At 44.4% G+C, this 23502-nt stretch overlaps 1 protein-coding gene across 1 annotated transcript in view; it reads right to left on the bottom strand.

The window, feature by feature from the left end:
- Positions 1 to 233: 233 nt before the first annotated feature.
- Positions 234 to 23502, bottom strand: part of SMC5 (structural maintenance of chromosomes 5) — a 108724-nt gene continuing 85455 nt past the window's right edge. Inside the window, exons 23-25 of the mRNA XM_050193372.3 lie at positions 15559 to 15765; positions 4965 to 5057; positions 234 to 3183 (exon numbers count right to left, since the gene is read on the bottom strand). Coding sequence (XP_050049329.1) covers positions 3043 to 3183; positions 4965 to 5057; positions 15559 to 15765 — 441 coding nt within the window. The 3' untranslated portion in view covers positions 234 to 3042. The remainder of the gene's footprint in view (positions 3184 to 4964; positions 5058 to 15558; positions 15766 to 23502) is intronic.

Here is a 23502-nt window from a genome sequence, read left to right as displayed (position 1 = left end):
TAGGTTTTGTAATATTCAATATATGTATATTCAATAGGTTTTGTAAATAATAAATTAACTTCAATTTTTTTACCACAATGTCAAGGCCATGGTGACCACTGTGCTGTAAAGCACTATCACTTGAAAACGCCGTGCACACTACTTTCTTGTCGGCAATGCTGTCATGCTGACAACGCGCATGCCGTTCGTTACTGGGATGTACCGGACTCGCAGCGTTAAAGAAAGGAAATGCGGACAAGACAGATGGCGTTTATTGTTGTGTGGTAAGATACGACTCAAAGGGTGTAAACTTCTCTTAGAGTGTAGGGAAGATACTGAAAAATTTTACGTCAATTCGAGCATTTCTTCCGAGTGTTTTTTACTTTTTGCGCCATCGGCCATTTTTGGTACCATGTTTTATGGCAAAAGCCTTAAAGGGACACTGAATGTAAATATTAAGTCAAGCTAAAGCGATAGAGTAGTACTCGAGAATCTCTAAGGCGTCACTATTATCGCGAATAGAGCCTTAATAATAGAGAAATTGAGGTAAATGCAGGACATGATTAGAGACTCCCATGGGATATTCAAGTACTTGCCCGATGATGAAAACACTCCTTTGTCACTAGTACTGAACCACTAATTGCAAAAAAACATCTTTGCATTGTAGTATAAGACGAAATAAAATGCTACTTGTCCAGTTATATGTGATTTCTAGAAAAAAAGAACTGACTGAAATTACCCTTGACAACGACGCGAAGGTCGAAAGGTTTCGTTTTCGCTCGACTCCGCGCCGCCCACGCTTCAGTTGTTTCGTTATCGCGTAGTGCTGCGCTGGTTTTACTGGCTCGCGAAACTCGCACAAACTGCGAGTAGCCGAGAATTCAACGTCCACGTGATGCCGCGGCATGCCCGAACGGCCTACGCCACTTGATCAAAATGCAGCTGCAGCGGCTAATCCACCGCTTTGTCTTGACTCGGTACCGCCGTCTATCGGGCGACGTTTTACTCACCGACGGCAGCAAAGGGTGGTCATGGGGTCGTGATGGCGAATTGCAACGTCACCACTCCCTTTGTTGGGCGGCGGGAGATGTGAATTTCGAAAAAAGGTACTCGGACCCTTCCGGAGCAATTTTCTTGCAAACTAGGTCATTTCTTGGCACGAAACAAGCGTTGCGAGGTTTCTGGAATGGTATTTAAACAGTCCACGTCGACTTATTTGCCTTTAGAGTCCCTTTAAGTGGCTCATACCCCAGATGCGGTGTGCAGTGCAGTCATACGTGCTCGTCTCGCGCAGACACGCGCTCGTCACTTCCACAGCGGTTCTTTCCACAGCGCGTTCTTCCACAGCTGCATGTTCCATCCTGCATGTTCTAACAGTCACAGTTTTTATCTGCCGGGTGTTAAAATCCTTCGGTCAAGTTCACTTGTCAGGGCCCACACAACGAGTTGTTTCGCAACAAAAAACGGCCAGGAGTCGACCTCACATATAGGGCTAACGTTTTTTACGTATCTTAGATATGAGAATACTTTACATTGAAAGCTGATATTTGCTGGAATATGGCACAGATCCTTTGTGTTGAAAATGTAGACTAAAAAATTTCTTGGTGTTCTCTCTGTGTGAAGCAACATTAGCATTTTTATATGGTTCATTTTGTTTTACAAAATTTTTGTTTGTGTATATTTTCGTATTCTTTCCAATAAACATTGTTTGGGACTAGTACCATGGAAAGAGAATTTCTTCCTTTACAATCTGCTACTCTATAGGCTTAAGTATCGACCATGCTCTGCGAGAGAGAAACAAATATTTACTCCACTACCCTAGAACTACTGTTTTTCCAGGGGACAGGAAATTGTTAAATCATAGTGCAAGGTCACATCAACAACAAACTATATATATTACATATATACACACACGCACAGAAGCTTTACCGTTTCATGTGTTCCCTGATGAAGGCTGGGCCTCAGCCGAAACATAGGACATAAAGCATCGTTTTTCCATATGTGCGTCGTCAATCTACAAGAGCGCATTATATAAAAAAGCAACACATGAGCATTCCCATGTTACCATTTTTATGTCTGTCCGTGAGTCCCAATGCAACAATTTCATATACTGCTGTACTAACAGGCAAGCTCAATTATCAACATTTAGGATTTTATTCCTACTTAACATAAATTTTAAAATTGTACATGACTATCACACTTAAGCCATTATATAAGTTGGCCACAACTTCACATAATGAAATGCAGTCAAAAGATGACGTAATGCTTTAACATCAAGGCTAGGCCAGTATGAAACAATGATGAAGTATGCAGTACAGTCCACTGTTAAAGAAAAAACCCATGCGTTAATAAAGCCAATATAACTGAAATGCTCCTACATTACTGAGGGGAAAAGATGGCCAACAGTGTACATTGGGCCGATATCTATACCCTAAATGATCGTCAGTATGTTACCGTGCCTTAATTCAGTAGCAATTTGCAGGCAAATACTGACTGGATGTTCCCTTTGACAGTGCACCGTACTGTACATTACGACAAAATACACCAGAGCAGAGTTGCATCCAGGCTACAAGCATTGTGGCTTTCCGATACCCACATAGTTTCTGCTCTTCTGTGCACTCGCAACTTATGCAGAAAGAGCTAAAATGCGTTCAAGGCACCTTCATAAATAAGGCAGTAACTACTGTTAAAACTTTAGCAGTGTTCTTCTGAACCGAAATTAAAATTGCGCAGGACTTTATCTACAACATCAAAAACAGCTTCGTGCAAATTTTAGGTCTGGTCCTTTACAACAATATCAGTACACAACTTCGTTGTGAAAACGCATAGAACAAGTTGAAAGCTGCGCGTACCCAGCACAAGTCCTGGCACTAAAAAAATTTACATTTAAATCTCACAGCAGCACCATTATAACAATACTTTTTTTTAGCAGGGATTTGTTCACATTGCTTCAGGTGTCTTAAAATACTACATCTTTAATAAGGCAGAATACCTTATGCAACATACAGAAGCTGCATGTTGACAGTTTGACTGTACAGCTACACAGCACGAAGACCTGACATGTTATGCACTGTGTCGGACACGGGCAGCGAAGCCGGTGCCACGACCAACAAGTGAGTCGGGATCCCAGTCAGGCATATGGATGGTGCACTTGCTGATGAATATCATGGTCACGTTCTCAGCATAGGGAAGGTCTGGAAGCAGCTGCAAGTAGAAAAATTTAATTCTATCTGAAAGCTGCGAGGCTCTATCGGCAAGAAAATTTGAATTTAGCACATGCTTTCTGCCTTGCTGTTGACTCGACGCAATCACTCGACAGCACACAATCCATTAAAACCTTCATGACTATGTTGAAGTTTCTTAACAAAGACCAGGGGATTTAAACATGAGCGTAAGACAGGACCTGTGCTGGTTCGCCCTGCCCTGATTCATTATCATGTTCTAACCCCCCCCACCGTGTCTTCGTAGTTCTCCTCACAGAAATAAGAAAATTAGACAAAAATAAAAACAAAGAAAATAAATTATTCAAGAAAAAAAGCTTTAATATGAACGGATGAACAAACATTTTGCTGCCTTCGTCACCATCACATCTGCACCAGAATCACCTTAAAGCATGCAAAAGATGCCACGAGAACTAGCTTGCAAAATTTTCATGGGCAGCTGAGCTTGCTTTGCCACACAACAAAAAGGAAACAAGAGTGATGCCATGACAAAGGACTCCAGCATGCTCTTAGGCCTCCACAAGGGCCAGCAGAGGCTAGGAACATGCAGGGAAAGCATCCAAGTCAAAGACCCTGCACTTCTTTTCAGTACACACTCGAACCTCCTTGTAACAAAGTTGAAGGGGGAGCCGAAATTATTTATTTATATCCGTTAGTGCCCTTTGCTGAAATATGTGCTCATTGGTGTGCACAAATTTAAACATGCAAAGAACACAACCTTGCAACCCGCGAAATCACTATGCAGCCACGTATGAGATGAAATCCTGGCAAAACAACAGCAAAGGAACATTCACATGATCTCTTAGCACCTGACGTGACAGCCACTACAAGAGCTGCCTTCTGCTTCAATATGACTGTATTTTGCGTTCGAGTTGCAGTTGGCTAGTTCATGTAGTTGTCAAACTGGCGAAGCAGTGACACGGTCGAACAGAACAGCAAGCATGCTGTGACGTGAACAAAGTCCATTGTGGTAGAAAGGCACGTGGCACACAACATGGCATGCTGACTATGCAGCCGAACCGCTACTCCTACATGGTCTTGTTGCGTGAGCGGGGAGGTTAGGGACACAGCCAGTCATCCGCCGTGTAGCCAGTGAGGCTTGCCGCGCTGGTTTGATTTGGGCAGCCAGTGCAGCGTGGCACAGAGAGACATAGAAGTAGATGCACTGGTCCTTCACGCTGCCGTGCATTGCTGGGCAGAACCTGTGGCTCACTATCGCCATACTACTTCTCTCTTTCATGATGCGCTGTGCAGGCTGGCAGCTAGGTGTGGCCTCCAAGATTGTGCTGGTACAATCTTGGAGCCCATGCCTTGCTTTGTCAGACTGGGCTGCAGGTCACGGTCATAGAGAGAACTGCAATGCTGATGGTGAAATGCTGCTTGCACATGGCTATAAGGAAAATCAGTGGTGCTCAGCAATGCATCCAATGCAGGAATTCTTAACCGCTGCGCCGAACGAGTGCCAAACCCCACAGAAAGCGATATACTACTTGGTGCGCAGCAGTCAGGTGGTTTTCCGTCTTGGGGATAATTTAAGTTAGTTATATATCCCTTCACAGGAAAATTTTCCTTTGTTAAAACAAGGTTTTAAATAAATGGATCTCAATAGGGAATTTCGACAGGAATTGCGTTAACATCGTTTATCCATTACATTGTTATAATAAGGTTTGAGTGTAGTCTTTCGGACTACATTTTGTGCGTAAAATTCAGCATTGTACAACTATTCACAGACAACAACTGACAGAGGTTTCCACATGTCCATACCTTAGGAGTGAGCAAGAAGTACTGGGCAGAGTTCTGTCGTGCAGTGTTCATTATCATTTCAAAGACTCTGCGCTCGTTTTCCGAATCCATTCCCTGGAAAAACAAACATGGGAAAGAGGGCAAAGGATTAAATCAAACACATGATAGGTTTGCTTGGCTGAGTGTTACCAAGAACAGTTTCTTTCTGGAGGGTAAAACAGCCCATGCACAAGAAATACCTCTCAGCTTTAAAAACCAGAGCTGTGGGCAGCAGTGCCTCGTGATATTTTTCCCTGCTGCTGAATTAAAATAGGCCTAGCTGGACCTGCCCAGATAAGTTGCTACTTTGGTCAAAGTTATGCACCAAAATGAAACAGCTCTTACTAGAATACTGTGAATAAAGTAAGGTCTCCAATGTAGTGAGGGCCCTTTGGGAACTAGCTGGGGCAGATAAAAAAATATGAAGCGCAGTTTCTCCACATGTCTACAGTCATGTGACAGCCCTCCCTGACGAGAGATACAATAAACCAATAAATGATCCTCGCGCTGCATTATCAGAATTTGCTGGTGGAAAATGTACTAGGTCTTTATAAAAAGTGCCTGAAAAACCTTTCTCACCAACTAGCAGGTAATCAGAAGTGTATATTATGCAGTCACATCACATGATAGAACATTCGTAAGTTAACAGAGCGGAGGAGTCTCCAACTGGCGAAGCATCCCACCAGTTGCCTTTCTCAAAGCCTGCGGCAAATAATGGACAGAGAAAATTTTTCCGACAACACACAATTGAGAACTGATATAAATCTTAAAGAGGTTTCTTCACATTATTTTTTTATCGCAGAACCACAAACACAATCGAATACCGTGCGTATTCCACGGCTGCCTATGCTGGGAACGTGCCTCATTTGCCTCTAGCAATATGGCCGCAGTGGCTTCACATGTTCTCGTAGGCGGTTGCAGGGACTGCCACTCTAGAAGTCTTATAAAACCTCATTGACGACAACCCACCTGCCGTAAAGCTAGGATTGCCCTTCTGCATTTTTGAAAAACACAGAAAAGCAAAACTTTCTATGCAATAAATAAAAGATTGCCGCAAAACACAGGTCCACTGTTAAAGGGCCCCTGAAACGGTTTGGACAAATTTTGTAAACGCGTAGGGTACAGCTTAAGTAGAACATTCACATCACAATTTAAGTGAAGCGTTACGTACTAATGGAGCTACAAGCGATTACAAATTACCCTCCTCCCTAGCCATGCTTGTCCTCCTCAACTCGTTCGCCGAGCGATCGGGGCTAAGCTCCGCCTTCACTGGCTCTGCGTCCCGATGCGACGTCACATCGTTCACTTCCGGATGTTTTGGAGCCCGCCCTCGACCGCGAGAAACCTCTCCATTAGCCGCTTGGCCGTCGACCCCAAGCGAAAGCTATCGAAGCAGCGTGCGTTGCAAGCATTCTGTCGTAGCAGCGAACGTGTCTGGTAATCACACATTACTTGAATATTTCGACGAAACGGTGGAGGCATAAACTCAAGCTGGTGAAGGAACTTTAGCGTAGACGTACGTGAGCTGCCTGATACCGGTGCCTGCCTCCACGGTCCAGCCAGCCGTTGGCGCAGAGCTTAACCAGCCAAAGAAAGAGCTAATGTTGCTCTAACCAAGTGTAAAACATTTTAAACATTTACAAAAACAACGTGTTAACGATTACACTCCTGCGAAAAATTTACACCAGCAGCAACGAAGAATATATTTTGTTACTGCTACTGTGTGTGGTTGAGCTCTATGCCACCAGGTGGCTGCACCATGCAGACCATTCACCTTTGCGCTTCTGTTCATCACCTCAAACGACACGCAAGGGGACACGGCCAGGCCCTGTCCCCTTGCGCTTGCGTTTACCCTAATACCGGACTCGCGAAACGCTATTGCGTTAGTAATCTTCCGGTGTAAAGTGACGGCTGCAATCGCACAAATCCTGGCGCCGATCGGATAGTGGCAGTCCGATGCGCTGCAGCCAGTCAGCTCGTGAACTGGCTTGCAGAGGGACACGATGTCGCAGCTTGACATATTGCCACTCGCTACGTCTGCAGTCCGCAACGCAACAAAGTCGAATCATAGCGCTCGCGAAAAGACAAACCGATACTGATGGCGGAGCTCTCGTCAAAGACGGAGCACGTTGTAACACAAGCAGGCGACACTTGCTGTGTGCCGGAAGTGCTTAAGTGTACTGAAAAATTTTTCTTGTGCATTCTCTATATGTTACTTTCTTTTTATAAAAACAAATTAACTAACATTCCAACTATTATGAACATCATTTGTTTACCATAAAGTTGGAAAAATTATCGATCATGCGCCCTGATCAGCCAATCGGATAGCTCGCCCCACTGACGTCATATGGGTGATTTCGGTCATATGGGTAGGGGCGGCTTAAAATTCCACCGAGCTGTGTGCTGAGATCGGCAGCGATGTGCATTTTTAAAACCTTATAATAAATTACACGCTTTGCGCAGAGCACTTAGATGTGTCAATTAATGATCAGAATGACCTACTCTAACGACTCAGTACGTTTGTAGAAAGTCGTCAAAATCGTTTCAGGGTCCCTTTAAACTAAGAACCTCACAGTACGACAGTACAACACAGCATCACTAATTCATTGGTTTTAGAGGAAAAAAGAGTTCCTGATGTTATTTAAAATAAAAGTTCCATAGATAGAACAATAGTTTCCAGACAATCGTATACTATATTTCAGCTATAATCAGTGCTGGCATAATAATTTGCTGTTCCTATTATAATATAAGAGTAGACCTTACTGTATACCTTGATTTCTATGTACCTATGATATTGATCGCTTGCTACATTCTTGTTATGAAATGCTGGGAGACTCCCAAGCATGTGCGGCACCGCCTTTTCTGGCTCAAAATTTGTAAGCATGAAAAATATGAGAAAAATTTTCAGATATTCGATTTGATGTGTGGTCTTCTTTTTCCTCGATGTGATTCAACATTCAATTCCAAATCTACTACAGTCGCCGACTGATTTTGCATACTCCAAAAATTCAGACATACTCGATCATTCGGTCTGCTTTGCGGCACCGCCATTCTCCCCATAGACTATGATGTATAACAACTGCCGAAAGTTCGGACACCTTGCAACCTCTCGTCTGATTTTTCGGACACTCCTTGAGCCAACTCGATCGAGAGCACGATGTACCGACTCTGACCGGTGCATGGTTCGACTTGTTGAACGGCATTTTTGTTTTGAACGGAGCCTCCTTGCTGCCCCATGAAGTGGCGCTCCTGCAAATCCCTGCTCATCATCATCGTTTCTGCCTGGTTCGTGGCTACAGCAGTTCCGGTCTCAGCTCAGTAAGCCATGTCAAGACAATCCAGCAGCTGATTTGTTTGTTTCTTCGTGCACAACGCTGCGAGTAGGCCACGTTTTTCGTTTGTGCGACTGGTATCGGCGTGACCGCGTGGTGATGTTTGCTTTGTGTGCTGTGTCGAGGTTGCGGTGATGCAACACGGCATACAGAAACATTGCGTCAAGTGTCTAATGGCACCGACAGTGCCCGCGCAGACTGCGCTGGGGAATGCCAGCAGGCGGGTGCCGGGAGGCCTAGGATTTGTTGCTTTCCGATGTGCACCCTACTGACGCCGAAAGTGCTCTGCCGAGACCTGTAAAGTGGTTCCGGACACCATCTCATTTGACAGTTTCACAGGTGCTCACACTGCTGTACTGACATGTGCAGAACTCGATGACGGCGAGATCATTCATCAGGTTTCTGCTGCACCTCTGGACGATGACTCCGAGTCGGAAGATGACACACCATGTGCTACGCTGCCGTCGCATGCGGAGCGTGCACAAGCAGTGACTGTGCTTTCAGCCGCCTACAGTGACCGTACGACCCTCTCCGAGATTCAGGCTTATCTGATTGCACGTAAAAGGAACAGCATGCAACGAAGCATTCATGGTTTCATCAAGCCTACTGCCAAACCCGAATAAGTGCGTGCAAATAAAAGATTTCTTTTTTTTCGTAACCTGCTTTTTCAGACACTTGTATATTCGGACATTTCCGCAGTCCCCGTGAGGTCCGAATAAACGGTCGATATTCGGGATTCACACACCGTTACAAAAAAGCTGTCGCAGATGGCTTTTTATTACACGGAAGGGGCTGCAAAATTTTCAAGTTGTCTGGCAATTGGAAAAAGCAAATTTGAATGAGAAAAGAAAGTTATTTTGTTGCATTTGACGGTCGGCAACAAAAGACATGGTTTCATGCTGTGTCGACGATATCTTCGCATCCGCGGAACGAAGCGAAGCCAGCCATGCTTTTGCGTCCATGTATCTGAAAATTACTCAACCTCCAGTACACAATGCATGGGAAGAAAGTGCAATGATGCCACACCATCTCGACACGCTCACTCTTCGTACACGCAGTAGACTACCTCTAAAATCGGGCGCACAGGCTGCATATGTGCTCAGCTGCGCTGACAGCCATGCGCAGCCACGGCCACGCTAGAAAAGGAGACGCGCGCCAACCTAACCCTCTAACTAACCTAACTCGCACCCAACACATACAGCGCGCATAGCACGATAGAATCTTATTGCACATGGACTTTATACGGAACATGACACTGCTCCGCATCAGCAGTCGCTCTTGGTGGCGTAACGCACGATTTGGGAAGAGTACATTTTTCAAACAACAGCTTGCAATTCAACCACTTGACCATCTGCATCGGCAGCAGTGAAATTTTGTTTTATTGAAATCCTGTGTCAACACACTTCATTGTATTGAGGTTCTAAATACATGATGTGCTATGGACAAGATGTTGCTTTCCTGGTAGATAGTATCTTGTTAGTAAGCAGTTATAATCAAACTCAAAGAAGGTCGGGCCATAAAAGCAGGGCTAAAAGCGCCAGCATGTGTGGTGCCAATCACACTGAGAGCAATACATTGACGTGGCTTGCGGCATCATAAATCTCGAATGACATAGCTAAACACTCATCATCATAATCCTTTTTTGATGTCCACCGCAGAACAAAGGCGTCTCCCTCCAATCTCCAATTAACCTTGTCTTGTGCCGATTCCCACTAGCGCCTGCAAATTTCTTAGTTTCATCACCCCACCTAGTCTTCTGCCGTCCACAACTGCACTTCCCTTTTGTTGGCATCGGTTATCTAACCTATGCATTACGTGACCTGCCCAGCTCCATTTCTTTCCCTCAATGTCAATTAGAATACCAGCTATACCTGTTTCCTCTCTGATCCACACCGCTCCCTTCCTGTCTCTGAACGTTAGGCCTAACATTCTTTGTTCCATCGCTCTTTCTGCAGTCCTTAACTTGCTTTAGAGTTTGTCATTCTCCAAGTTTCTGCTCCATAGATCAGCATCGATAGAATGCATTGATAGTACACCTTTCTTTTTAATGATAATGGTAAGCTTCCAGTCAGTATCTGACAATGTCTGCTGAATGTGTTCCAACCCATCTTTATTCTGTAAATTTCCTTCTCATGATCAGGGTCTCCTGTGAGTAATTATCCTAGGTAAACATACTCTTTCGCAGACTCTAGAGGCTGACTGGCGATGATGATGAATGTGGTGTTTTGTGGCACAAGGGCCAAGTGTGGCCAAAGAGTGCCAGGCCGGTGTTAATGAGTTCGCAGTGGAGCTATGCATGACGAAGGGTAGATTACGTCACTGTAAAGAGGCCTAAAAAACAGTCACTGCAAAGTGCATAAAACCTATATGAGATAAAATTATGCCAATGGTTAATGAGCTGTACAATAGACACGAAAGATACATTGTGAAATAATGATTATATAGTGAAATATGTCATAAATAAACATTTGCAATAAGCACTACTGCCTTAACAGAGCCCTTGAGATGCAAGAGCCTGGAGGCATGTGCTATACAAAACTACCATCACAGTGAAATCCTCTGGAAAGAGGATGTGCTATGAATTTATGGGGCTAAAAACTTGCAAGTCGACATCATTGGGAAAAAAAAAAAAAAAAAACTAGAACTGCTTTGGTATCAAAGAACGGTTCTGCACCAAGAAACATTGCAGGATGGAGAGGGGTGTGCTGGCGATATACAAGAGGAAAATGTTTCTTTCTCTGACTGGTGATCCTGGACTCTTGTTCCCTTGCCCGGCTATTGATGATTATCTTTGTCTCCTGCATATTAATCTTCCACCCTACTCTTATACTCTCTCTGTTAAAGTCCTCAATCATTTGTTGTAACTCATCCCCAGGGTTGCTGAACAGGACCATGTCATCTGCAAATCGAAGGCTGCCGAGATATTCGCCGTTGATCCTTACTCCTAAGCTTTTCCAGTTTAACAGCTTGATTACTTCATTCAAGCACACAGTAAATAGCATTAAAGAGATTGTGTCTCTTTGGCTGACCCTTTTCTTTATAGGTATATTCCTACTCTGCTTGTGGAGAATTGAGGTAGCTGTGGAATCTCTGTAGATACTTTCCAAGATATTTACGTAAGCGTCCTGTGCTCCTTGATTATGTAATCCCTCTATGACTCTACTGAATCAAATGCCTTTTCATATCTATAAGAGCCATATAGAGAGGCTGATCGTACTCTGTGGATTTCTCAATTACCTGATTGGTGACATGGATGTGATCCATTTTAGAGTATCCCTTCCTGAAACCTGCATGTTCCCTTCGTTGACTAAAGTCCAGTGTTGCCCTTATTCTAGTGGAGATTATCTTGGTGAATATTTTATATAATACTGAAAGTAAGCTAATGGGCCTATAATTTTTCTATTCTTTAATGTCACCCTTTTTGTGGATTAGTATAATGCTTGCATTCTTCCATTTTCTGGGACCCTTGCAGTTGATAGGCACTTCATATAAGAAGCCGCCAGTTTTCCAAGCATTATGTCTCCTCCATCTTTGATTAAATCGACTGTTATTCCATCTTCCATCTCCTGCCACTTTTCCTCATTTCATGTCTTGTGAGGCCTTTCTGACCTCATCACTAGCTATAGAAGGAGTTTCTGTATCCTGTTTATTACTGTTTCTAATAGAGGTATCGTGACTCCTCTGGGTACTATACAGGTCAGTACAGAATTCTTCGGCTTCCTTCATCATATCTTCGAGATCGCTGATGATACTACCCTGCTTATCTTTCACTGCATACATCTTGGTTTGTCCCATGCCAAGTTTCCTTCCCACTTATTTCAGGCTGCGTCCATTTTTTACCGTCTCCTCAGTCTTTCTCACATTATAATTTCGAATATCCCTTATTTTTGCCTTTTTAATCAGTTTTGACAGTTCCGCAAATTCTATCTGATCTCTTGAGCTAGACACTTCCATCCTTTGTCGTTTCTTTATTAGGTCTTTTGTTACTTGGGAGAGCCTACCTACTGGTTGCCTTGGTGCCTTACTTCCCACTTCAACTGCTGCTTCTGAAGCCAGCCTAGTTGCGGCTTCATTCGTTGCCTCTATGTCATCTTCATCTCTCTGTTCTAAGGCTGCATATTTGTTTGCAAGTGCCAACCTCAATGGGTCTGCTTTTACCCTTACCGCATCTAGGTTGGCCTGTTTCTTCTTGACCAATTTTACTCTCTCTTCAAGTTGAAGTGAATGCTTAGTGCCCCCTCAGCTGGCACCCACAATTTCAAAACTGTGTAATAAGGTGCGGCTATTAGTCCTGAGAGGGAAAAAATATGCAGAGAAGTCACAGTTTTGCCATAAAGGCAGAGCAGTGATGGCGATAACTGCACAAAGTAATGTTTGTGCTTTTATTAGTTTCATGCATGCTCAGGCAAACATTAACAGATCTCACTGGATGACCATGAACTTGCAGTCACAATGTGAGCATTTCGCATGTGTCTTGGAAACTTGAGACTACACACCCGCCAACGCTAGACGCACAGGACCAACACAATGCGCGGAAAGGCACCAACCATTTCGGCTCGGGCTTTGCACTTGCCACAGAGAGACGTCTAAAATACGGCGTGTGGCCAGAGCATGGACGTGCGCGAGAAGGAGAAGGCAGATAGGCGCATGCCTAAGGACGCGACTCCCTGCCCGCCAGGGCGTGCTTGATCACATTATTGTGCGTTCACTTCTTCCCCATCCCCTTGCACAAAAGGAATCGTCAGCTCTCGTGTTTGTCTGAGTGCTACGAGCTGTGGCATGCCCTACGGCCTCCGCAAGTCATTTACCAATGCAACAAATGGCACCGCGGTGTTTCTTTCCTATCACATCCCGGCACACCTGCTTTGACAGCAATTTTTCCACTCAAACTTTAGATGCAGAAGGACACTTGAAATAACTTTTGCCTCGGAAGACATATTTATATATATATATAATTTTTTTTTGCTAGATTTACTAGCAATACAGGCTTCAAGTACATGCATGAAATAGCCAAAAGCTTCGTTAATTCGAAACTGTGTCCCACAATTACTTTGTTAAATCGCAAAAAGAAATGCACTGTTTTGAATGCAACTGAAGTAGGGAAATGAAAATAGTTCATTATATCACGAATGTAATTAAATTGAGGTTAATTATATCGAGGTATGACTGTATTGAGAACGTTTCTATATTAAAGTCCAGTATACCAAGGTTTAATTGTATAATTAAGGAATGCATACTACAGTCAAACCCAACTATATTGAACCCGCTTATATCGAGTTGGCCCTCATATCAAACAATTTCTGAACAGTAAAGTTACACTGAGACTATATACCATAAAGTACGGTCACATCGAACAATAATAGCAGCCACTACCGATATATCAAACTTTAAGCAGCTCGAAACTGTCCCACAAGTTTGGTTTCCTGTGCGGCGGTCAAGTAAGCTGCCGACACCCCCTCAGAATGAGTGGTTTAGCCCAGCAATGCCTGCGGCTCTACCATGCTGCGGTCAGCACATGGTGCCCCCCCGTGAAGAGCTGATCTTGGTTTGCCCTGCAGCACTGGAAAGACACTCACTCTACTGTTTCGTGGTTTTTTTCTTTTTCATTCTTTTTATTCATGTACCCTAAAGGCCCATACGTCCTTTACATATAAATGTTAAAATAAATAAATCATAGCTACAGTACACGCATTCAAACCTAGCCGTTAGTTTATCTTTAGGTGATGGCTGGCACGAAGCGGCAGAACCTGCTGTTCACCGTGAAGTTGGAAATGAATGAGTAAAACTTGGTGAGAAAAGAAAAAAGTCACTGCAGCATTCTAGGTTGACAGTAAGAAGGAAATGATCACTGCACCAGTTTCCACATTTTTGGTGACGACAGTGAAAAGTCTTCCAATGAGTGCAACAAAGTCAACGGCAATTTCCACGAAATTCAGTGCAAGTTATCAGCATTTCCAGAAACTGTTGACAGGTCAATGGTCAACAAATTAGTGTCCATGGACAAAGGTACCTGATCACGGAAGAGCTTTAGAATGAGATCTTATCTCTGCTGTCGTGAATCAGGACATGAGTGAACGGAAAAGTGAGAACAACTCCATTCCTGCGCCTGCTCCCTCCAACGTGATGGAGGCACTCGCCCTGTTTCAGCTCTTCTATGTGAAGCCTCCCACAGCTACAACATCGAAAAATGTGAGCACTCCTAGACAAAGAAAATAATTCGGGACTATTTTGTATGCATATTAAGCCACAATTAAGACCATTTTGTCAATAAAGTGCTGTTACAAATGGTATGTGCTTTTATGTTGTCCAGTTCTCTAAAAGTTCTACATTGAATTACACGATGTATCAAACTAATTCCTGTTTTTTTGCGAGTTTGATACATGTGGGTTTGATTGCATGTCCTGTGACAGTGGGCTCTGTCCACTTTTGGTAAGCTTCACCGCAATACATCGCGTATACATTGAACTAGACTGCGTAATATTGTTGTATTGTGGCAAAGCTGACTTTTGAGAACCGGTGTTCTGCAATGCAGTTTGCCTTGTTTTCCGCGCTTCGAAGCCATTGGTGAGGATGGTGAAACTGAAGTCAGTGCCATCGCTGACAGTGGCAAATATTTTCAATGAAGAACACAGCACCTAACAGCAGCACCTAACAGCAGCAATATAACGTATCAATACTTGTTGCTGGGCTAGTTGGTTCATCTTATTCTGCAAAGTTGACGCGCAACCATGGGCGGAAAAGAGCTTTAGGACAGGAAAGAGCATTCTTTGTTGTCCTAAAGCATTTTCCGCCCTGGGTTACATCTTTGCGGAATAACAGCAGGAAGTTTGGTACTGAATGCTGAAGCAGCTAGGCTTAGCATTGCAAAGCGCATGACAACACAAAACAGTCACTATACCACACACCAAAAGCAATGTGGTCAAACACAATGGCTATTTTCACTGTGGTGGCTACGCCTGCCAGCAGATCAGCGTGCGAGAGCACTGTTTCAGGGCCATTGGTCATTGACTGTACTTATTAATTCAGATACAGCTAATTGCAGCAAGATTAATTTTGGCCGCCTGGTGTTCTTTAATGTGCACCTAAATCTAAATGCAAGACCATTCCACTCAATCGTATTTCGAATTCCACTCAATTCAAGATGTGCCCACTGTGGCCGAGAACAAAAAGCCACAGCAAGCGAGTCACTGCGGCAAGCAACAACCAGTGTTAAACCCTGCAAGGACAAGTTCATGCATGCACACCTGATTGATCTCATCAACGCAGCGGAAGGGCACGCTCGTCAGCTCCTGGAGAGCCATCATGTAGAGCACTGTGGCCACCGACCGCTCTCCACCGCTCTGGTGCGCTGCAGACAGCTCCGCCAAGGCCTCCTGGTCTCTGAACTTCACCCGGATGTTGACGCCAAACTGATCATACTGGTGTGCCTGCTCACCCTGGTAGAGGGACACCTGTGCACAAGAGAGGGGACACCTATGGCATTCAATCACAAGCAATAATGTCTGCACACAAAGCACTAATTGACGTATCACTGCAGAACCTATGAGCGGCCCTTTTTCTCAAATTGTAGATATGTGAACCATGAAAGGACACCTAAAGCTAAAGCGCATCTAGGCTGAGCAATAAACAGAAATGCCAAAACACAGGGAATGCTTAAAGACTATACTGTGCAGCAGAGAGGCACACTATCTAGTGACGCTGGTGTGAACATGCAGATTCTGAAATGCAAGCTGATAGACCCTGTGGACAGGCCTCTTGCCTTTATTTACACTTAGTGGTTACTCTGCTAATGTGTTGTAAGTCCTGTGCACTTTGATCTTAAGTTTATCCACAAGCTCTAAATAAACACTGACATAGTAATTCTGAGTCATCATATATTCTGTTAGAAAGTCCAGAACTTCACAGCTTTAGAAAAATTACTGGCAACTTTTCTACAGTCAGTTTTGGTATCGTTTCCCAGAGGTATTTGTGGCATGACGCAGCAGGTGGTCTTGTGAGAGCAAGACATTGCAACATTTTGGCACTCACTCTGGCTCGCTCAGTCACCTCCCATGCTGCTACTCTTCGTGAAGCCCAATGTAGTAGCATAGCAGGCAATGAACAGTAAGAGTGAGTGCCAAAAAATGTTGCAATGCCTTGCTCCCACATGACCACCTACCATGTTGTGACACGACACAGACACGTTCTGTGGAAATGAAAGCAACACTGGCTACAGAAAAGCTACCGCGTTTGCTTGTGTAAGGCCCGCACATTTTTATTCTGAATTTTTACTGGATGCTGGCTTTACACGAGGTCGGTTTATAGCTACTCACTGAAGCCTCAAACTGCGCTCAAAACTGCTATGCAAAATTATGCAATCACTGGCAGCCAACTATGAACACATGACAGGTGCCGACCATGGACAATGCAATGAAACATGGACAGTGCTGCAAAACTGCCAGAATAATCGGGCAGCCTGTAAAAGTTCATTGAGACTGAAAAATAGATTCCATTGTTTTACAGAGCACCAGCACAGCAGAAAATCGGTTTACAGATTTCTTGCTCAGTTTTGTGCTCCAATGAGATAAAGTTACTTAAAAGTTTGTGCTGGCCAAAGCCACAGGTGTGTTTCGTGTTCCCTGTTGCACATCCAGGTGTGCATCCCAGGCATGGAGGAAAGTAAATCTAAGGAGGGGCCCCGATGTCACTAGTTGGGAAGCCAAGTGACGCCAGAAGTCGGCGTTACTTTGCCATCGTGCCAGGCCAGATTCTCCTCTCTTGTTTACATTTCTCGCCTTTGGGATGCTACCACAGGTGCAACCACGCCAGGCTGCATGCTGCAGTGATCTGATTAATGGCCCAATTGCAGTGCATTCCATCGCGATACAACCTATGGCAAGCCCATCTGCAGTTTATGAGAACTAACACATATGCTGGTAGTGGCTCCACCGGAATCATTTTGCTTTATTAAACACGGTTCAGGCAGCAGCTCACAATGGAGGTGTGACGAGCCACAGTGGACCTACAAACAGTGCGGCAGAGGAGGGCGTTGCGACGCGTTTAAATACATCGACTGCGGCCTGTGGTATATTGTTCTCACGGCAAGTGAAGTGTCATGGAAAGAAAGCTCTGCGGTGCCAAACAGCAAGCGTGTATGCGTGCAGCTAGCGCGTTGACCGGGCCTACATACATGCAGGTGTACGTTCTTCTGTCAAGCCTTGTTCACTCTTGCACTGCATCTGCCAGCCTTCACTTCCCTGCGCCCCTTGAGCACACCAGATAACTGCAGTATAGAAGGTTCGTCTCTTCATTACCCATAGCAGCCACTTCTTTCCCATTCTTCCACATGGCTGTTGTACGCACCACAAATGCATCGTCCGGTGTCCCAGGAACACTGCACAGCTGTCACTGATGTGGAAGGTGTTTATCATACATAACCTGAAGCACAGCGGTTTCAGTCTGTGATGACACGTTAGCATGAATCCACCAAAGACTGGAAAAATATTCCCACATCGTCCTTCGTCCGTGGCGTGGTGTACGGTGTTGTATGCACGCTCGTTTCATGCTTTTTACTTCTTCTAGTCCCACCTGGCCACAACAACAGCTGGGAGAGCACAACCCAGATAACACAGTGGTACAAAACACAGAGTCTAATGCAATCCAGGCATGATGCCTTTGCCACAGTACTGAACCCATGAAGCAACATGTGTGAACAAACGCAACCATAACAAAGCTGCCACTGTGGCCGGAGAACATGGCCGCCACAGCGAAAGAAAAAGAAAGGAAAAAAAGGGAGGAAGTACCACGTGACTTCCTACATACTTTTTGCCTAGTGCACGGAGAGGGTAGAGCCTCTCCTCAGTTTTTCTTCCTCTATGGTGTCCGGGTCATTGCGATGTGCAGATACAGTCAACTTCCATTAATTCAACACTGACGGGACCGATGAAACTGATCAAATAAATCTGGCAGGTCAAATGAAACAAGATGTTGAAAAAGCGCGGGAACACACCAGATTCATTTGATAGTAATTGCCAGACTCAAAAATGCCCCCTAATCAAATGGCCACCCAGTTTCTATGTGTCTAAAGTCGAAAACTAAAATAGAAACGACATTAAAGCTTCTAAACAAATTAGAAATCTAATGCGCAATCAATTTTTTAGCAAGAAAAATGAGCAAGGGTCTAATGTATGTTGCACAATGGCAGCTGGTTTCCTAAAGTAAGCTTCACCGCGAACGCTGTTTTGGGTTTCGGTATCCGGCTGCACTGCGAAGAAAATTTTCGACTCAATTTTTGGGGGGAGAAACAATAAAATAAGAAAGGGGCACATGTTAGAATTGGATAAATACCATAATTAGAAGTTATGAGCTACAGTTATCGTTTGTAAGTCTTCCCAGGGCAGATTGAAAATAAGCCTTTCCGGCGGGAGCATGCAGTAATACATTCACCGTCTCATAAGCTCTGCTGTGACAGGTGCTGCCACTAAAGGGGTCAATGTCATGTTCCTCATGGGGGTCAGATACGTGCGTGCTGACTAGTGAAGTTTGAATTATTTGCCGAAGGTCAATTTTAGGATCGAGATAATGGAAGTTTGGGACCATATGAATGCACGGGTGGCAGCTGGGACTTTAGTCCAAGATCGAATTAACCAGAGTCCAATTAATGGAAGTATACTGTATCTTGATTGTTGCCCTTGTCAGTTCAGCCTGAGCATCACAAAGGCAAGCCCACTCATATATTCTATCAAAATCAGTTTTACTTTCATTGGTTTTAGCACACATGAGCTTCTTTCCATCCAGTAAGTGTACGCATGAATTTGGTGGTACAGTTGCCGACTGTTGGCCCATGCACCCAAACTTTGTTTCACGCACATGGCCATCAGACCAGCACCGCACAAAATCACATGACATCGTGGCCGATCACAGATGTGCTCTACTGGTACCAACATTTTGTGGGCAAACTTCCTACAACAGCTGGCTCCACTACATCCGCTGGCTAGGCCTAATGAGCACCACCGCACCACTATGTTGAGTTTCGTAAGCAAACTTGCAGTTTGGTGCCAAGTGCAGTATAAGATGATGATAATGTTATCATTGGCATGCAAACTAGTATCATCTATCTATTACTGCAAAAGGATGGACAATTGGGTGAGTTAATATGGTAACGTATTCTTGGTTTGTAGCGCAAAGTGACAAAGACGAAGACTAGAAGAAGGCATCCTGTCTTCTTCAAGTCTTCGTCTGTGTCACTTTGCACCACAAAGAATATCTCATCTAATAGTGATGTGCAGAAATTAACTAGCACGCAAGTATCTGCGAGACAATTAGTGCTTTCTACCTCAAATTCATGCCATTCTGAAACTTGCTGCAATCTTTTTAGGCTCTAATGGCCTACAGCATTCACTTACCCCTTGGAGGGTTTTTGCTATACATGTACGATGGCTCTAATCCATTTTGCATGGTTTTTGACGTATATGTACAGCACGAATTTTATGTATAATATTTCGCTTGTATTAGACAACACTGTTTGTTGACAGGTGCTGCCATTTCTATGGAGTCACCCAAAGTCATCTGACATTGCATTTTCGCTGACCGAGGCGCACAAATCAACTTCTCTACCTTTGAGCCCTAGCTCATGTGGTCACGCATGCATCGACTGCTAAATCCTAGACATGCGTAGAGCATATGCTATCGTTTTTTTACGGCCACCACTGTTGCATTTCCGTTAGCTTAGATATAGCCCTACGCGGACGAAGCTTAGCAACAGCAATAATATATATATATTTTTTTTTTTTTTCGTTCTCCTTTCCGTACTGGTTCACGTCTGCTTGCACACTGAGGTGTGTGCAGTCGTGATTTCGGTATGGCTATGTGAGGTGCCTCTTCTCACAGTGACTGCTCGAGCGTTTCTTCTGATTAAACATGTTTTTGGGAAAATAAATTGATAACCATAAATTTAGATAGGCATTTTCTCAATTTCTCACTGCTGGTGCAAGTAAAGCGTTGTTTATGTGACAAAATATTGTTTGAAATAAATCTTTGCTGTATTCATGAGTTTTCAATCGTTTCCTACTACTGGAAACAGCAACAAAAGAAAAAAAATATTGACCACGTGGGCATGGTTCTTCAAAAATAATTCGACCCTTAAGTTTAATGTAATAAAAGAATTGTCAGAAATGTTACATCAGTACGCCTTTAATTACCTAACCCATTGACAGCCAAAGCTGCCATGCCGGCATCAGAATGAGGACCGAATTGCTCAAGTCAGTGTTTTTCTGGGTGGGAGGTACTGTTGGCTCAAAAAAATTATTCGTAGACGACACACCAGGCAGTATACGCTGGACAAGTTTAGAAATGCTGTCAACAGATGGCACTAGGTAGGGCGCCTGCTTCTAAGCAGGACGAAAATGCTAGAATGAAAAGCACATATAGCATGCCTGATTAACTCAAGCAAGCTAGGTGACTACTTGTCACCGCACCATTTCAAAGGGAATGCCACTAAATCGTCATCATCACCAAGGTACTTTGATTTCATAAAATCTTTAGTCAATATTTGTAAAACATTTCCAAGCAAAGCACACATTCTGACACACATGCGCCTTGAAGCAGCCCAGTGGGCACACTTCCTATGCCAAATTCGGCTGAACCTTAGCAAACAAAATCTATCAAAGCACTGCAGTGCAAAAAGGGGGAGGGGTGGGGGAGAAGAAGAAAAATATCAACACGTGAGAGTGAAAAGTGAGATGCTGCTCTCCACATTCCCGAGTGTTGCAAGCTTTTCCACAAAGAAAATGATTCTATGATTGGCAATTAGCGTTCAGAGCTGAAAAAGGCTTCTTCTTATTCAACTCCGTTTAATTTAATATCGACCAACGGTCCTGACCATCACCCACATATTTCTATGGGACCAAACTTTTGTTATTTCAATCCTTAACCCTTTCGCTGTCACGGACGTACCGGTACATCATCGCGCTTCCCCCCCACAGTGTCACTGACGTACCGGTACGTTCTCTATCATGCGTTCAAAATTTCGCGCCTGAGTGCAAAGCTGGCGCTCCTGGACTGGCCACGTCATCTGTTGACTCTTTCTACAAGTTTGCATTTTCGCCCCGACCTGTGTAGTACATGTATTGAAGAGTACGGTGCGACTGCCACTCCCCCCTCTCTTTTTGCTGAGTGGTGCGGTGGCTCCGCGTTCGCTGGATCATGCGTCGTGCGCGTGTGGTTGTGGGTTCAAGGGTTGTTCTGCCATCTCGGCTGGTTTGAAGGTTTTTATTTTCCTTCTGTTGGTAGGCATGTATCACTATACAGTCGAATCTTGATAATTTGAACTTCCCATTTATTCGAACTAACGCTATGGTCCCGTCAAAGTTATTTGTATTCCGATGCACAAAAACGGCAGGTAATTCGTATGCACAAGCATTTGCAATGGTTAATTCAAACATACTGCGCTCCGACAATGCTCTCAGCAGCATGTGAAATCACATGGTGGCGCCTCCGACCAGCATTGCTCTGACCCCGCCTTTGAGGATAAGCTCAGGAAAGACTCCTAAACACCGTGCATGCAGTTACGTATTGACCCTTTTCGCAGAGCAGTTTGTTCTAGAGAAACGAGATGGCGCTTTCGGTGGCCCGCCGCACGTAGCCTCAGTGACAGCGCATGAATACGAAACCATTACTGTTTCCATCCTGTTTGTGTTCATTCAGCTGTTAGAAATGCAGCTGTTTTCGCTCACGCATTGTGCTCCAATCATGCTGCACTTTGTGGAGTGGAGGATTGAAGACGTGTGCAGAGTAGTTGGCAGCGAAAATAGTGACTGGCATATTAAGGAATGGAATGAATCTATGAGGCCAAGCTCATAGGTTGCTGCTACATAAGGACAGCCTGTGTTGCCGGCCCTTTGCAATGCACGACTTTCCCCAAGAATAAAAGACTTAGTTCATTCACCAGCATTGTATCGCTAACCTCCAAAGAAAGGACTTCAACTCTGGAACATCGGCAAGAATGAGTGCTGCTCGTTAAACAATGACAATGGCAACAGCACCGCTTCCTGTCACAGTAAGTTTCCTGCATGTTATCTACACACGTGTAACCCAACTGGCACCTAAACTTACACCCACTCTGTCGTCAACGTATCAAGAATAACTGAACGCTCGCACACTTGAATATATGCTTACTTAAATGATATTGCGCAACAAAAAACGACACGGACGTGAGAGAAGACGACACACCAAGTGCAAATCATCTTCTCTCACGTCCGTGTCATTTTTTGTCGCGCAATATCATTTAAGTAATGGATTACCAACTTGCCCAGTATGCTGCTCTCACTTTATATGCACAATAAATGACGAACTACACGGACAGCACACGAATGGCCCAAGCTGAATGTTTCGTGACGGTCCACAAGAGTAAGCGAGTTACTAGAGATAATACAGCTTTGCTAGAAGTTATTACAATGCACAAAACATCTACGTTTCAAGCCTTGTGCGCAGTAAGAACAAATCTATCGGAACTGAACACACTCACGAGAGACGGCAGAAAATAATGAGATAGTGACCGCACTGAGAAACTTTACTGAAACAGAAACATGACAAGCCTCTGCTTCTAAGTATTTGCCAAATAAGGAACAAAGAGCAAAATGCGCTGATCCTGATTGAATTTATAAGGAAAAAGTTTGGATAGCTTGGAACACATATTTAGCCTCCCTTTTAAAACAAGCACCATATACGCTGCTCGCACCTTTTGAACATAGCTTAATTGGCTTCCAAAGCGTTTTTGCATGTTCTCTGAAGCTGTGGCCAAACCTTCGTGTCGTTCACCCAGTCACCGTCTAAGATATCTCCTGAAACAGGTTTGCTAAGCCGAACCTGTGTCATACACACCCAGTGTAAACGTAGAGGCAGTTTAGGCAAGCAATGGGCACGTCACGACATGATCAAACACAGCACCCACGGGAACTCCACGAAAAAGACCAATAACCTCCAAGGGCGATAACACCGTCACCATGTGCCCTACGCTGTATGGGCGAGCGAAAGCGTGTGAGGGGAGCTGACAATCATGGCTCAATCTCGGCCGCACGGAAGAGATGAAGCAGGGAGGAAGCGCACCATCTTCCGTCACACGCGAGGCACCCAACGTTGCGAGGCACCGCGGGGGAGGGGAGGGTCGGGGGCGGCGTTCTACCCTGGCTGCAACTGCACATGTGGTGGCT

The sequence above is a fragment of the Dermacentor andersoni genome, chromosome 3, assembly GCF_023375885.2.
Source record: "Dermacentor andersoni chromosome 3, qqDerAnde1_hic_scaffold, whole genome shotgun sequence".
NCBI classification, from domain to species: domain Eukaryota; kingdom Metazoa; phylum Arthropoda; class Arachnida; order Ixodida; family Ixodidae; genus Dermacentor; species Dermacentor andersoni.
Note: the sequence above shows the minus strand (reverse complement) of the source record. Positions and strands in the feature narration are given on the sequence as shown.